At 53.7% G+C, this 14,048-nt stretch overlaps 2 protein-coding genes across 10 annotated transcripts in view; one reads left to right on the plus strand and one right to left on the minus strand.

Annotated features, from left to right (window-relative positions):
* Window positions 1-10,245, plus strand: part of NECAB2 (N-terminal EF-hand calcium binding protein 2) — a 47,467-nt gene extending 37,222 nt beyond the window's left edge. For 3 of the 4 annotated variants that reach the window (XM_015873890.3, XM_085551625.1, XM_085551623.1), the window contains 8 exons: window positions 6,769-6,905; window positions 7,770-7,888; window positions 7,986-8,065; window positions 8,630-8,686; window positions 8,797-8,909; window positions 9,079-9,156; window positions 9,466-9,557; window positions 9,681-10,245. In XM_015873890.3, the coding sequence (XP_015729376.1) occupies window positions 6,769-6,905; window positions 7,770-7,888; window positions 7,986-8,065; window positions 8,630-8,686; window positions 8,797-8,909; window positions 9,079-9,156; window positions 9,466-9,557; window positions 9,681-9,709 (705 nt within the window). In that variant the 3' untranslated portion in view covers window positions 9,710-10,245. The remainder of the gene's footprint in view (window positions 1-6,768; window positions 6,906-7,769; window positions 7,889-7,985; window positions 8,066-8,629; window positions 8,687-8,796; window positions 8,910-9,078; window positions 9,157-9,465; window positions 9,558-9,680) is intronic. The other variant, XM_085551626.1, reaches the window with a different exon arrangement.
* On the minus strand, window positions 4,791-13,945 carry SLC38A8 (solute carrier family 38 member 8). Of its 6 annotated transcripts, none has more exons than XM_085551621.1 (10): window positions 13,673-13,939; window positions 12,904-13,102; window positions 12,691-12,835; window positions 12,498-12,602; window positions 12,287-12,344; window positions 12,048-12,162; window positions 11,755-11,902; window positions 11,475-11,674; window positions 11,316-11,367; window positions 4,791-6,041 (listed from the first exon to the last, which is right to left on the minus strand). In XM_085551621.1, the coding sequence occupies exons 1-10, from the start codon at window positions 13,847-13,849 to the stop codon at window positions 5,987-5,989; spliced, it is 1,254 nt and encodes a 417-aa protein (XP_085407747.1). In that variant the 5' UTR covers window positions 13,850-13,939; the 3' UTR covers window positions 4,791-5,986. The 6 variants fall into 6 exon arrangements, 3 of the variants coding, with proteins under 3 accessions (XP_085407747.1, XP_085407746.1, XP_032303025.2); XM_085551620.1 differs by lacking the exon at window positions 4,791-6,041 and adding an exon at window positions 9,975-10,492 and having other exon boundaries at window positions 13,673-13,941; XR_014947710.1 differs by lacking the exon at window positions 4,791-6,041 and adding an exon at window positions 10,173-10,492 and having other exon boundaries at window positions 10,624-11,367; window positions 13,673-13,936.
* Window positions 13,946-14,048: the final 103 nt, after the last annotated feature.

Genomic DNA, 14,048 nt, shown 5'->3' on the forward strand with positions numbered 1-14,048 from the left:
AGACATCTCAGTAATGCACTCCAGCTTCCTGTTGGTATTGCCTTCCACCATTGCTTCTGAATGAGAGTTTAATACATATGACTAATACTTTTCCTGCACATTGAAAGAGGAGAACGCCTCATCCCCTGCTTGTAAATTAGGAATGTGAGGATAAGGGAATCATCTTGCACTATTGCAGAACCTTATATTCATAATCCCAACTCACTGCCTTCATCAGAGCACTGTTCTGCCCTTGATTCAATAACCTGGGGCAGGATTGACCTGCCCTAATTGCAAAGTCTGAATGTTATCTGCCTAACCTGAGATGTCACACTCTGAGAGATCAGCAGGAAGGGGCTGGGGTTGCAGAGCACCATGAACATGGGCTCTGACCCACCTGAGGCTATGAGGCCCCATTGGGGGCAGATGGACAGATAAAATCAGGCAGGAGGAGCATGGTCCCAGCACTTCACTGTTACCTTTTGTCAGCCAAGCCATGCTGCTCCTCACTGCAAGCAAGGAGCTGGCAAATGAGGATTTCATGAAAAGCATCAACCCCTGCAGTGATTTGTGAACAAAAAGTGGTACAAACCCGATCAATGAATTATTCAAAAAACCAAACACTTTGTTCAAGGAAAGAGCTGGGGAAAAAGATAAAGACAGAAAGAAAAGACAAAAAAAAAAGCTGGTTTAAGTGGGAGAAAAAATCATCTTTAGTACTAAGATAGCAGAGGCATCCTGACAACTTTAATTATATGTAGCAATGCCTTAATTCTGGACATGATTTCATAGAAACGTTCAGGATTGCAGAGACATTGTGACATTCACCCTTTGGTTTGTTAGAGCCACACAGTCTCACAGCACACACAGCAGTGCACTGCAGCTGCACCCAGAGAGGTGTTGGTACCCAATGAGAGCAGTTGGAAACGTTCTCTCCCTCCCTCCCTCCCTCCCCTGTTCATAACAGTACTCTGCAAACAATAGGCAAAGCCTGACTTCCTCTGTGCCACACTCCTGATGAGAGGTGCCTCTCAGAGGGGCCAGTAACTGTGGCATTTAATTGCTGTTTGTATTTCTCACCTTTAAAGACAACTGATTATTTCTTGTTCATAAGAAGAGAAAGCAGCAATTATCTTGTGCTGGAGTAGCTCATAAAGTATCGGCAGTAATTAGCTTCTGTGGTGGAAGGTCTCATATGGCAAAACAAGGTCTGTTATTGTAATTATTTTCCAGTACAGAGATGACCACGCTGTGTTCAGTGACTGCCAATGACTGTGCAAAATGCAAAGTTAAATTGGAAAGAAGGGAACTTCTGAGAGCTAAAAAAAGCCAACAACAGGATATGTTCTCATAACCTTCAGAGGATGCTTCATGACATGGTGGGCAAATACCAGAGCTAAAGGGACTGGGTTGGGCCAAGCAAGACATCATTGCTGGGGCCATGCTGTGCCTCCAGCTTGGTCACTGGAAAGTCCAAGTCACCTCTCTTGCACCCAAACTACCTTTCCTACAAGAACCCTTGTTCAGATAATAGAACTTGCAGATCACAAAGGTCTGCTTTCTCTAAGAGGACAACAACTAATCCAACGACAACTTACTGCCACACAGATGAACTGGCCAACAGAACTTAAATATGTCATGGTAATTTATGCAAATGCAATGCATTCCAGTGCCCAGCTTCTGTCTTGTATCCTTTCCACTGTTAAGGACATGGCTGTGTGCCTGAATTCCCTCGGGGTCTGTGAGCAGGATGCTCTCCTTCAGCTTCCACTCAGCGCAGGAGGCCAGCACATCAGCTGCTCTCATCCTCTCCAACACCCATCTCCAAAGCCAGGAGGTTCAGAGCCCAGTTATGCCTCCTCATGCCTTGCAATTAACATCTAGGAATAATCTAAAAGGAAACAAAGCATCCATTCAGCCTCCCAGAAAGCATTTCCAAAATGAATTTCCAAACAGATTCCACCAGTAATCCTAGCAGAAGGGGGTATGTCACTTCTGCAGGAACTGATTTTTCCCCAGCTTTCCTGCTTGGGCTCCAGAGCAGAAAACAATTCTCCATGCAATGCCATCCAGAGCTCTCTCCTTGACAGACTGCAGGGCCACATGCTACATCCAGCCAGGCTGCTAAGCTCAGCAGGGAGATGCAGCTTAAGAAGGGCTCTCCTGGAGCTATTTTTAAACTAACATGTTTATTCGCTGCTCCTCTGTCTCTGTCACTGCAAAATTCATGCTCCCCTTCCCCCTGCAAGAGAGAAGAGCATCTTTGCAGATCCTGCTGACCGTGCCCTTGTAGACTCCCTGTAGGGTAGGGTCTTCCCTCAGAACATTTGGAGATGACACCAGTCTGAGTGTCACCAACTCAACACCATAGAAGGAAGAGATGCCATTCAGAAGGAACTGTACCAGCTCATGAGAACCTGATGAGTTCAACAAGGTGTTGCACTTGGGTCAGGGCAATCCCAGATATGAGTACAGAGTGGGAGAAGAACCCTGCTGAGAAGAATGTGGGCATCCTGGTCAATGAAAAGCTAGATATGAGGCAGCAGCATGCATTTAGAGCCCAGAAGGCCAACAGCATCCAGGGCTGCATCAACAGAGGTGTGGCAGCTGGAGTTCTGTGTCCAGGTCTGGGACCTCCAGTACATGAGGGACAGAGCTGTTGGAGTGGAGGAGGATGTGGAAATGGTCAGAGGTCTGGAGCCTCTCTCCTATGAAGAAAAGTTGAGAGAGATGGGCTTTTCAAGATAAGTCCCTGGGCAGACCTCATTGTGATCTTCCAGTACTTGAAGGGAGCTTATAAGCAGGAAGAAAACCCACATTTTACTTGGGTGCATAGTGACAGGACAAGGGGAAATGACTTTAAATTAAAATAGGGGAAATTTAGATTAGGTTTTAGTAAAAAATTCTTTGCTCAGAGGGCAGTAAGGCCATGGCACAGCTGCCAGGGGCTCTCCCTGGAGAGCGCTAAGGGCCAGGCTGGATAGAGCCCTGGACAGACTGCGCTGGGGGGGCACCCAGCTCACAGGGTTTGAAGTAGAAGATCTTTAAGATCACCTTCAAAATGAAGCCATTCTGTGGTTCTGTGATTCCCATTCTCTCCCACCTGAAGGCTATTGATTGTGAGGTCAGAGAGGTAAGATGTGTAGTCAGAGGGCAACTGCATGGACAAGGTGTAAAAAAGCCGTTCTATGGCATCCTGTGGATCAGGATGTGTATGCTATATATGGGAAGCACCTCTCTTAACAAGGAGAAAGACGTTCTGCAGTGAACTGCTCAGGAAGGGCACTGCAGGAGGTGACAGGACTTGGGTCAAGAGGAGTGACACTGAGCTGCCCTCATCAGGTCCTGCCTTACCCTGGGAACAGCCCCCTGCCCCCAGCCCTGGCCTCAAAACACAGCTGAAGAGGGGAACCTGTGCAGTCTGAAAGAGGTTTTCAACAGAACAGTGTGATGGGATTTATAAGGGAGGAATTTATTATCGTTATGTTTTTAAATGCATGCAGTGCCATTGTTTTTTTTTTTTAATCTGAACAGTTGTCTAATTTGTTTCCTCCGCCCCCCCCACCCCCCATTTCAGGTAGGCTGAGAGTCTTTCATATGATAATGTTCTCATTTATCAAATATTTCAGTGTCTGTTCTCCTCAGATTTCTACTACTGATTATGTGCCAGGCAATCAGTTCTTGGCCTCTGCTTCTGGTGGGAGTTAAGAGCATAGAGCAGGGAAGGAGCAAGAGGAAGGTCTGGGTGTTATTCTAATTACAAGAAAAAAATCTCTTGGTAGAAAGCAGGCAATTAGGAGTGAGGAATTAGAATCGCTGTTCTGAGGCAGCATTGCTCTACATGGCTGATTTGTGAAGTGTTGGGTGGTGGGAGATAAACCTGATGTAATCCAGGGGGAGGCTCAGTAGAGGAGCTTCATGGCCATGCCAATAGGTTTTCCTGTTGCTTTGGATTTTTTTAGTGTTTTTGGGGTTTTTTTTAAGAAACAATTGAAGGAACATAATTGGCTTTGGTTTTGCTCGAGCAGCCTCATCAGTTCAGAGCCTTGGCTCTATTGATGTGCTTCATCTGGGGTCAGTGTTCTTAACAACTGGAGAAGGTGCCAGGTCCCTGAGCTCAGCAAATGGCACCCAGTTTGGCCGTTGTCACCCAAAGGCAGTGCTGGGAATGCTGGGGCTCAGTGCTGAGGCTCTACAAGGCAAAGAGATGCAGTGGGGCTCTCGGTGCCCATGAGCGTCATTTATTGTGTCATTTTCACATCCTGGAGTCTTAACAAGATGAATGGTGACCTTTAGAAATGTCAGCAGAGAGGCTTTAAGATGCTCAACAACATCGACAATCTCCTTTTTCAGCCATTTGATACCCACAGGAAAACAGTTACAGAAGCCCTATTCTGGGGACCAGTTTGCAACACCCAGCGAGGGAAGTTTGTCTCCAGTGTCAGCAGGTCCAAGAGCTCAAAACACCAAAATTACATCCTGGGTTTCCACAGGCAGAGGGTGGCACAGTGCTTTATTTTATCTGTGCCAGGATTTCAAGCTGCAGAGAAAATGTGATAAGTCTCAGGAGAGACTGAAACCCAGCACAGCATAATGTGGGGTTCAGCATCTCCTGTCGGACTTCTGCCTCTGCATTTCATTCCTCTGATACAAACATGGATCTGCTGCTAATTAGCGCCATCAGACCAGGCTTGTTAGCACAATACTGTGCAGCAGGGCAGCATCTCTGGTGCCAAAGCCTTTCTAGCGTTGAACTAATGAACCAGTTGGATGAAAAAGAGAAGCCTTCTGAGATACACCCCTCCAGGGTCTCATGTCACAAAGCGGCAATTATTTTATTATCCCCATAAATATTTTAACTTCCCAGGCAAAAGAAGAAGGAAATATCTCTTTGGGTAGAATTAATAAGACCAAACCTCATTACATCTCCCTAGAACAGGCTCACAAATGTTTTAATAAGACCACGGGAAGGATTCCTCTGGAGTTGGCTGTCTTAATGACTTATTTTTGCAGTGCCAAAGGGGACATTTGCTCCAGCAGAGCTGGAGGGATTGCCAGGGAGCTCAGAGCACATTGCTGAGTGCAGATGTCACAGTTGGGATGGCAGATGTCCACAGTTATTCATTAAATGAGAAGAAAAGAGAAAAAATCATTGATTTTCATTTCAGAGCTATTGACCCACATGGGACTCCTGTGGTGGCCTCAAAAGCACAGAGGCATTAGTGGTTTTTGGGAGGAAAGAAGGATGGCTTTGGGAAACAACTTGGATTCACCCTTGTGGCCATGAGCGAGCGCTCCCTGGGATGTCAGCTCTGCCTTTTGAGCCACTTGGCCCATTCCCTGTACCCAGAGCTCTATAGTACCCAGAGCTCTATAGCTGCTCAGGTTTTGAAAAGCACAGTTCAAGAAAATCATCCTGAAATCACTTCTAACACACTGGGATTTTAACAGCTCTGCAATCAGCTGTTCACATCAGCAGCAAGCAGCTGCTTTTTAAGCTCCTCCATTTCTAACCCAATGGCTTACTGGTACCCACACAGACAGTGCTTCCAGTTCTTCCTGTGGAGACAGCAACATCACAGGGCTGTGGGTTTTCATTGACCACCATATCAAACCAGTGCCTACAGGAGAGGGCAGAGACAAGCTTCTCAGGATGAACACTGCTACAGTTCACCTGTGGAAACACCACAGTGAGATTTGTGGCTCATTAAGAACTGAGCATTACTTTTCTACTTCTTCATGAGGTCATCCGGTGTCCCAGGGCAAAGAACACTAACACCAAATGCATGTATAGTCCACACCTTCTTAAAACCTTTTGTTTCCCAAAAGGAGCAGGTTCACGTGCCTGACTTGATGAGAAATTGTGCGGTGGTGCTGGTAGGATGCAGGCAATGGAGTCCTGGTGGGCAGCAGGAAATTGGGGCAAATTGCAGCACGGCTCCTGGTTTGTTTTATCAATTTGTTTCCAGACTCATAACAGAGACTGTGCACAGCTCAGCCTTTGTTTTCAGCTGGGGAAAACTGCAGAGGGGCTCATCATTGCTCCAGTGATGCCCCAGCACCTGCAATCAGAGCAGGGCTGGTTGCTCAGGCTTAATCAAAACTCATCTGTAATTATAGCCAAGCCTGCTCAAGTGCCTGATTAACGTATTTATGCCTTGGTTTTGCACAGGCTCCCATGTGCAAGGCCCTAGGGAGGAATCAGCAGTGAGGGGGAATTGCTGAAGAAATGGATTCAGATCCCAAATGCAATTATATGTTTTTTGCCAAGGAGATTTGTCAGTTTAATAACCCTCCTTAGCACGAGTGTGAATACTGGGAGAAATTCAGAAATTCAGGAATATTTGGGAATACATCTATCCTTTTCCCCACCCGAATGCTCAGCAATTGTTCCCACACAACGTCCTTGCAGACTGGGGCATCCCACTGAAAACCATTTATTTCACCCCATTGAAGCCCTCTTTGGGAACACCTGCTCCTTTTCACAGCAGTCTCTATCACACAGAAGATAGATAGATGGATGGATGGATAGATAGATAGATAGATAGATAGATAGATAGATAGATAGATAGATAGATAGATATAGATAAAAGGTGTAATTTGCTCAGTTCAAACCAGTGGGGATAAATCTCTTTGAAAGCCTCTTTGGGGCTGAACAAGGTGAGATGGAGCTCTGTTTGGAGCAGGGCTGAAGTGAGGGTAGTTTTGTTTACCTGACTTGTGTTAATTTATCAGTGATTATCACCAGACCCAGCTGAGCAGTATCACTGTGCTGTCCCTGCCTGGCAGGTGTATGAGAGTGGCAGCAACGTGGACCAGTTTGTCACCCGCTTCCTGCTGAAGGAGACGGCCAACCAGACCCAGTCGCTGCTGAGCTCGGTGGAGAGCGCCGTGGATGCCATTGATGAGCAGACCAACCCCTCCAGGTCGGCCATTTCTCCTTCCCTCCCCACTCCATCCCTGCTTCACAGCTGGTCTCATTATGATGCGCTTTTACAGGGCTCCTGGGGATGATGGACAAAGAGGAACTGGTGGAGCAGCTGCCTTTGCCAGCTTCCCCAGGAGCTCTCAGGGCTTTCCTCTGAGCAGAGCCCCCCTTGGGATTTAGTGTCTGTGTCTGGGATGTGCTGGGACAGTCCATGATGTCTCCATCCCATTCCCACTCTTTCCCCTGTCACATCACTGTTTCATCCCCATCCCTGTCCCCCATCCTCAGGAGATCGAGCCTAGGGGAGGTGGAGGAGATTGCTTCAAGATTCATCTTAGCCAGAGCTGAAATAGCAAGGAGTACCTGCAGCACTCCCCAAATAGCCCCATTTGAGGGTAGTTTGGGATGCTGACCAAGTGGCTCTGCCATATGCAAACTGAGAGGGCCGTGGGTGCCATGGAGTCCCCGGACTGTACTGGGAGGAGTGCCCCGGGTGTCTGTTGGCTTCATTTCCCCATTGTGGAAGGCTGAGCAAGCTGTGGTGTAGGGCAGGTGGGAACAGCACAGCCTGGTTTGGGAGTGCTGAGGAGGAAGTAAGAATCAGTGAGAGCTGCTGGAAGTCCTCACTGTCTGTTGTTTGCTGGTGTGTGGACCTGGCTCATCATGAAGCCATTGGAGCTGTGAGCTGTTTTCATGGTGAAAATCGCTAAGGAAAAAAAAAAACACCAAAAAAACAAAAAAAAAACAAAAAAAACCCACCACCCTGATCTCTTGCATCAGAGGTGGCCTAAAAAGCGGGGAACCAGAGGGCTGTGAGATATCTGCCCAGCAGTGCCCAGCACATCTCCCTGATCCCTTGCAGGCAGTGCCCTGGCCCAGCTGGTCTTGCTCTGACAGAGCCGTGGTACAACAGCCCTGTGCCCAGCTACGCACCCCCTGCCCGGATTGTGCCTCAGGGCCACGGGAAGAGCAGCCAGAGTGGTGAGTGGACATGGCTTCTGCTGCTCCAGCAGCCCGCTGCTCCCAGCTGCTGGGTGGGTGGATGCCCACAGGCACTGTTTGCTCTGTGTTCCTGCAGGTGCCCCTGAGCCCAGGCAGGACGGGCTGGAGGGGCAGATCGGGAGGTTGGCTGCACTCATCAGCAGGCTGGAGGACAAGGTAGGGACTGTGCATGGCTGCCATCGCTCCAGCCATCTCCACCATTGGTGAGAGTGCCATGGGCTTTGCTTAAACTGCATGTTCCTATGGATGAAGGAGTTGAAGCCTCTCACAGGGGTGACCTCGTTCCATCCAGGGACAGGCAGAGGGAATGCTGAGGTACTGGAGGTGTTTCTGAAACCCAAATGTTTTCAGGGCAGAAGGGTGTGGGACAGTGATTTTCCTTGGAAGAAGCATTGTTGGCAGTTTGGGGCCATTCTAAGGCAGGTGGGGTGATGTGAAGCCGTGTGCCAGGTCCCTATACCTCACCAAGGTCCCCATTGTGCCACGTGTCCCCAGATACTAACTCACACCTGGTGCTTCCCATGGATACAGGCCAGGCTCCTCCAGGCTTCCAGTGCATCTGGGGCAGGGGGTGACTCCATTCCACTACCTCCTGATGGGGCACTGTTGCCCCCAAACTACTGCAATGCTCCTACTGCACCAGGGCTCTCTCAGTGGCTGTCCCCTCACAGTGGACACCCAGAGGGACACAGTGCCCCATCCTTCCTTTTCCCTTTGCAGACTCTCTGGTTTGACCTGCACCAGCGGCTGTCAGACAGTGAGAGCACAGCCTGCATGGTGAGCATGTGGCTGTGCTGCCATCACCACCCCATGGTGTCCCCACAGGGTGTCCCTGGGGGGGATACTGCACACACTGGGTCACACATCCTGCTCTGTCTCCCCCCCAGTACCTCCTGCTGGTGCGGGATGAGATGACGGTGTCACACAAGCACCTGGGCGAGTTCTGCAGCTCCCTGAAGCAGTACCTAAAGAGCGTAGCCGGGATGCGGGAGTGCTTCCAGTGGGTACTGGGGGGGGCACCTGGAGATGGGGTCAGCAGGAGGATGGAGTGCTGGGAACTGGGGGCACCCTCAGTGGCTGCAAGGACAACAGCCTGGGGTGCCCCCATGGTGGGGGCTGTGGGGACTGGGGACGCCCCCAACAGCTCACCCTCACCCCACCACTGCCAGCGTCACTGCGGTCAAGCTGCCTGACGGAGTCACCTTCATCGTCTATGAGTTCTGGGAGACCGAGGATGACTGGAAGAGGTAGAGGGGGATGGGTGGGTAGCTGCCAGCTGGGGAAGCTTGTAGGGATGGGAGCAGGGCTTGGCTGAGCTGCTGCCTGGGGCAAGTGGGGAGTCTGCTGCCCACTTTCTGGTGGCAGGAGTGGGGTTCCCAGGGATGTGTCTGCAGGGTTTGGGCACGTTGGATAGACAAGTGGGGTTGGGTGGACAAGGGATGGGGGGCATGGGAGAGGGCCCAGGGAGCAGAGGTCTTGCTTATTTCCCTCAGAGGAAGCTGTGTGGGATGATCTGGGGGGTCAGGATGGTGATTCTGGGCTGTAATACACCGCAGGCACCTGCAGAGTGCCACCTGCAAGGACTTCCAGCATGTAAAGGTGGACGCTCTGAGCCAGCCCGAGGCCATCTCCAGCGTGGCTGTGCCAGGTAGGACCCGGGGTAGGGGCACAAAGCAGCCCCTGGGCAGCGGGGAGCAGAGTGGGTGGTGCAGCTGGGGGGGGATGTGTGCTGCAGTGACACTGGGTGACTCCAGCTGATGTTCCCTTGCAGCCGCCTGGTGCACCCTGAGCCAAGACTGACCATGCAGGGACCTGGCTGTGCCCCCCACCCCCTTCCAGGAGCTGTTACCAGAGGGCAGTGTGATTGTCACCTATCTGCAGCAAAGGAACTCCCCTTGTCCCCCACTGGCAGCACCTCAGCTGCCCCACTCCTGGGGCACCTCTCCCCACACAGGGTGGGCTCTTTGGGGCCTGGGAGGGGGTGGTGATTAGGTGGATATGGTGGGAGCAAACCCCTTGGTGTGCAGGAGGTACATATTGGTGTCTCTGATAGGTAGACCCAGCACAAAGGAGGGAGGAGGGATGGAGATCTGTAGGGCACGTGGGATCCCAGTGGGGTGGAGGTGGGGGCCTCACAGCCCCGGGGGTGGCTGCTCCCCTGGCCCAGGAGTCTGTAAGTCTGTGTGTGCCTGTCTGTCTGTCTGTGCACAGCCTGCCCCATCCTGCCCAGCCCCAAGGGGGGATGAGAGGGCCTCACAGGGTGTGTCCCCCTCTACCCAACTGTTTATTAATAGAGCAACAGAACTGATGACACTGAATAAACCATGTGGGAGCCAGCTGCAGTGTGGCTGCATCTGGGATGGGGTGGTGGGGGATGTGGGAGGACGTGGAGCTACACATCCCCTCAATGCAGCAGCCCCATCACAGCCAGGGCAGCGCTCTGCCCACACACAAAGGTGCCCCCTAGCACAGAGAGGACACCCCAGGTGATGAGTACAGCCCTGCGGAGATACGAGTGGGGAGGAGGGACACAGCCCCTGCTTCAGCTGTGGGTCTCCACAGGGTCCCACGCTGCTCCAGCCCCTGTGCAATGACACATAATGGCTGGTCAGAAGCCTTGCTGCCACCCCTGGGATGTCCCCATTTTACTCACCGCACTGCAGACTCACAGTGGCTTCTGGTGCCACCCTGAGCCCCCCAGGTGTGACACTTACCCCAGGCTGCGCTGCTGCTCCATCATGGGGTCACCAGTGCCGGATGGGCAAGGAGTACAGAACAGTGTGGGGGTCATCTCCCCAAACTGCCCCAGGCACTGCCCGGGCACAGCAATGGGGATGCAGTGCCCAGCAAGAACCCAAGGGCCACCCTTCATTAAACACTCAGTCCCTCTTGCCCCCAGCATCTCCAACCCAAACTCTGGGGCTTTAGGGTCCCGGCTCCATGGGCCATCCTTCCCTTCCAGTCACCCCTGCAAGTGCATCCCTGGCACATGGGACATCCCCTGATAACCTGGGCAAATCCCTGAAACCGCGAAACATCCCTGATGTACGGACACGTCCCTGATCAATGGGCACCTTCCCACTGTGGGGGCATGTCCCTGGTATCCAGACACATATCTAACACCTGGATACATCCCTAATATGTGACCACATCTCTACTGTGTGTACACCTCTCCAAGACCTGAGCATATCCCTGGTACACTGCACATCCCCCATACCCGAGCACACCCCTGATGCCCCCACTCCAACAGCCCCCATGTCCCACATTAAGTGATGCCCCATATCTCCCTCTCTCCACATGGTGTTCCCACCCTATCATGTATATTCCCATGGGGACCCCATGCCTGACCATCAAACAGGGGATCCCTGTGCCCCATGCCCTGTCCCACCCCCAAGCCTGCACTCACCTTTTGGGTGCCCCAATGGTTTGTGTCCCCGTCATGCACACCAGGCACAGCCCTACAACCAGCACAGGTGCTCAGCTTCTACCTCGTGGCTACAGAGCCCCCAGGAACAAGACCAAAAGGGCCCCAAAGCCCCCCATCTCTCCCACTCCCTGTGCCTGCCTGGGAAGATGAAGATGAAGAAAGCACTGATGCCACCGATGAGCTCAATGACCTTGCCGATGTCAGGGACAAACAAGGCAATGGTGAGTGTGGCGGCCATCCACGAAATGGTCAGTGCCACCCGGCTCTGCTGCTCATGCCTCTCAGACACCAGCGTGGCCCTGAGCTTGCGGTGTGCCCACAGGTCCTGTACCACCAACCTGTGTGGTGGGGACAGCTTAGGGATCGGGGGACATGGGAGGGACTGAGGGGATGGGGTGGCCCGGCAATGCCCACTCACCGTCCCAGCAGCACCACAATGGGGTAGATGGTGATGATGGAGATAGCAAAGAGCAGGCGGGCAACGATGACAACAGGGTCGTTCCCAGGGTAGGACATCAAGACATCAGGGGCCACGTCCTCGCCAAAGGTCAGGTAGCCATAGAGCCCTGCAGGCAGGGAAGCAGCCATGGGCTGTCACCAGGGAGGCGATAAAAGTGCCCTGTGCCACCAGCAGGAATGGGGTACAGCAGCAGAAAGGAGAGCAGTGGAGCTGCAGACCCCCAGGAATAGAAGCGGCGGTGCTGGGGTTACCGGTGAGGGAGTAGATGAGGAGGCAGATGAGCATGGAGAGCATGGAGACGGCCACCCAGTGGGAGAAGCTCTGGTTCCGCATGCTGCTGTAGATGGCCACGCAGGCCTCGTGGCACTGCAAGGGGACAGTGCGGCCACCTCCCCTCCTGCTGCTGCCCATGGTGGTGCTCCCAGGGACACCTGCATGCAGCTCCCCACAGGGAACCCACCCCAACAGCACCACACAGGTGGGGACATACCTGGAACCCGAAGCAGATGGTGGGGATGACGCTGAACATGGAAGCCCAGGAGGAGGCCCTGCGACATGGCGGGGAGGAAGAGCAAAAGAACGTGAGGTCCCGGTGGCAGAGGGGACCTCGATGGCATGTCTGGTCTGGGAGGGCTGGGGGCTGTGCCACCGCTGGGGGGAGGGGGGGGGGGGGGGGGCAGGGGACGACGGTGCTGCCTTACCTGGGGGGCCGGGCAGCCTGCAGGAGTCCCAGATTCTCACCCTGCAGGTGGTACTTGAGGACGATGACCAGCGTGAGGTAACAGGCAGCCAGCGTGCCCAGGATGCTGCGGGGATAGAGCAGTCAGGGCAGGGAACGGGGGCCCAGGGGAACCTGCAGGCTGCCACACCAGCACGGGACGGCTGCAGCCATACCTGGAGTACTTCTGGAAGCTGATCTCCCTGGGCACAGACAGCGGGAAGATGACCAGGGCACAGAGCGCCGGGAGGGTGAAGCGCTGATCCACGTACCAGGGGGAGCCCTCGCCCAGTGCGCCGGGCGGGTACAGCGAGCCGCACACTGCGGGGACACAGCTGCACCCAGAGCCGCGGGCAGCGCCTGCGTCCCCCTCAGCCCCAGCAGCTCACGTTTGTCCAGCTGGTCGCCCACCACCCGCAGCAGAGTCACGGCGATCATGAAGAGGTTGAGGAGGAAGCAGAGCTCGCAGACTCTCCCCGCCGCGGGGCCGCACACCGCCCGCACCACGCCTTGGTAGGTGGGCTGGGCGCTGAGCGCTGCCGCGTGTCCCAGCACGGCCAGCCCGCTGACCAGGAACACCAGCGAACCCTGCGGGACACAACGGGAGCAGCCGGCCCCTCACACGGACGCATAACGGGGTCTGGGTCAGCCCCAGTGCCAGCCCGTCCTCTCGGCAGTGGCCCAAGAGAAGGGGAAGGAGGGAAAGGAACAGTTTCACGCTGTCTTTTTCGGGTTGGATTGTGGTCTTCAGGATTTGCAGGGAACAGCAATGGAAATGTGCTTTGGGTTGAGGTACAAGTTGACTTCAGTGTAAAAGATGCAAAGGGTGGCAGCAGTTTCCTTTGTCCTGACATGGGTTCCGCACACTTTTGCAGTGGGAAGGGTCCCGGAACCCCGGTAACAAATGTGGTGTGAAAAGCTGAACCTCTGCTCTCAACCCAACCCCACTTTTCAAGCCACAACCTCAACTTCCTTTTGAGCACCACTGCCAACATCCCAGCAGAGCCAGGAATGCCCAAACAGGCTCTGCCAACACTGCAGCCTCCCTGTCCTCATCCCCATCCCCATCCTCCTCCCTGTCCCCATCCCAGCCCCCATCCCTGTCCAACTCCATCCCCATTCCAGAGCCACCCCTTTGTGCAGCCCCCATTCCCTTACCAGCTCCACCAGGATGGCAGGTATGGCACCCCCGGCCTTGCTGAACGCCCAGGGGAAGCTGAGCAGCCCGGCACCCAGCGCTGACTTCAGCATGATGAAGACGGCACCAGCAGAGGAGAGTCCAGCGCTGCCCGTGTTGCGCAGCTCCAGCAGCGGTTGGCCCTCACCCCCCTCCATCTCCTAATAGCCCTGGAGGGGACTGGGCTGGGGCTGGGCCAGAGAAGCTGTTCCACTCTGTCCCCCTCCAGCAGTCCCCGTGGGGGCGGGAGCGGGGCTCTGACCCCTGCCTCCATGGGGGGTGGCAGGGAGGTACCATAGGGGGACTTTCACAAGACCACCCAAGGGAATGGGCTGCGGACCCAGGGACAAGGGGCCC

This window comes from Coturnix japonica, chromosome 6, assembly GCF_054131305.1.
Source record: "Coturnix japonica strain WE chromosome 6, WE-NBRP24, whole genome shotgun sequence".
NCBI classification, from domain to species: Eukaryota; Metazoa; Chordata; class Aves; order Galliformes; family Phasianidae; genus Coturnix; species Coturnix japonica.

Bases quoted from the DNA above. Each gene is read 5' to 3' on its own strand.
- SLC38A8 (XM_085551620.1), bottom strand. From the start codon at position 13,849: ATGGAGGGGGGTGAGGGCCAACCGCTGCTGGAGCTGCGCAACACGGGC. The intron at 12,603-12,690 runs GTATGGCTGCAG...CTATCCCCGCAG, and splicing joins AGCTTCCAGAAGTACTCCAG to CATCCTGGGCACGCTGGCTG. The intron at 11,675-11,754 runs GTGAGTGGGCAT...CCCACCACACAG, and splicing joins ATTGTGGTGCTGCTGGGACG to GTTGGTGGTACAGGACCTGT.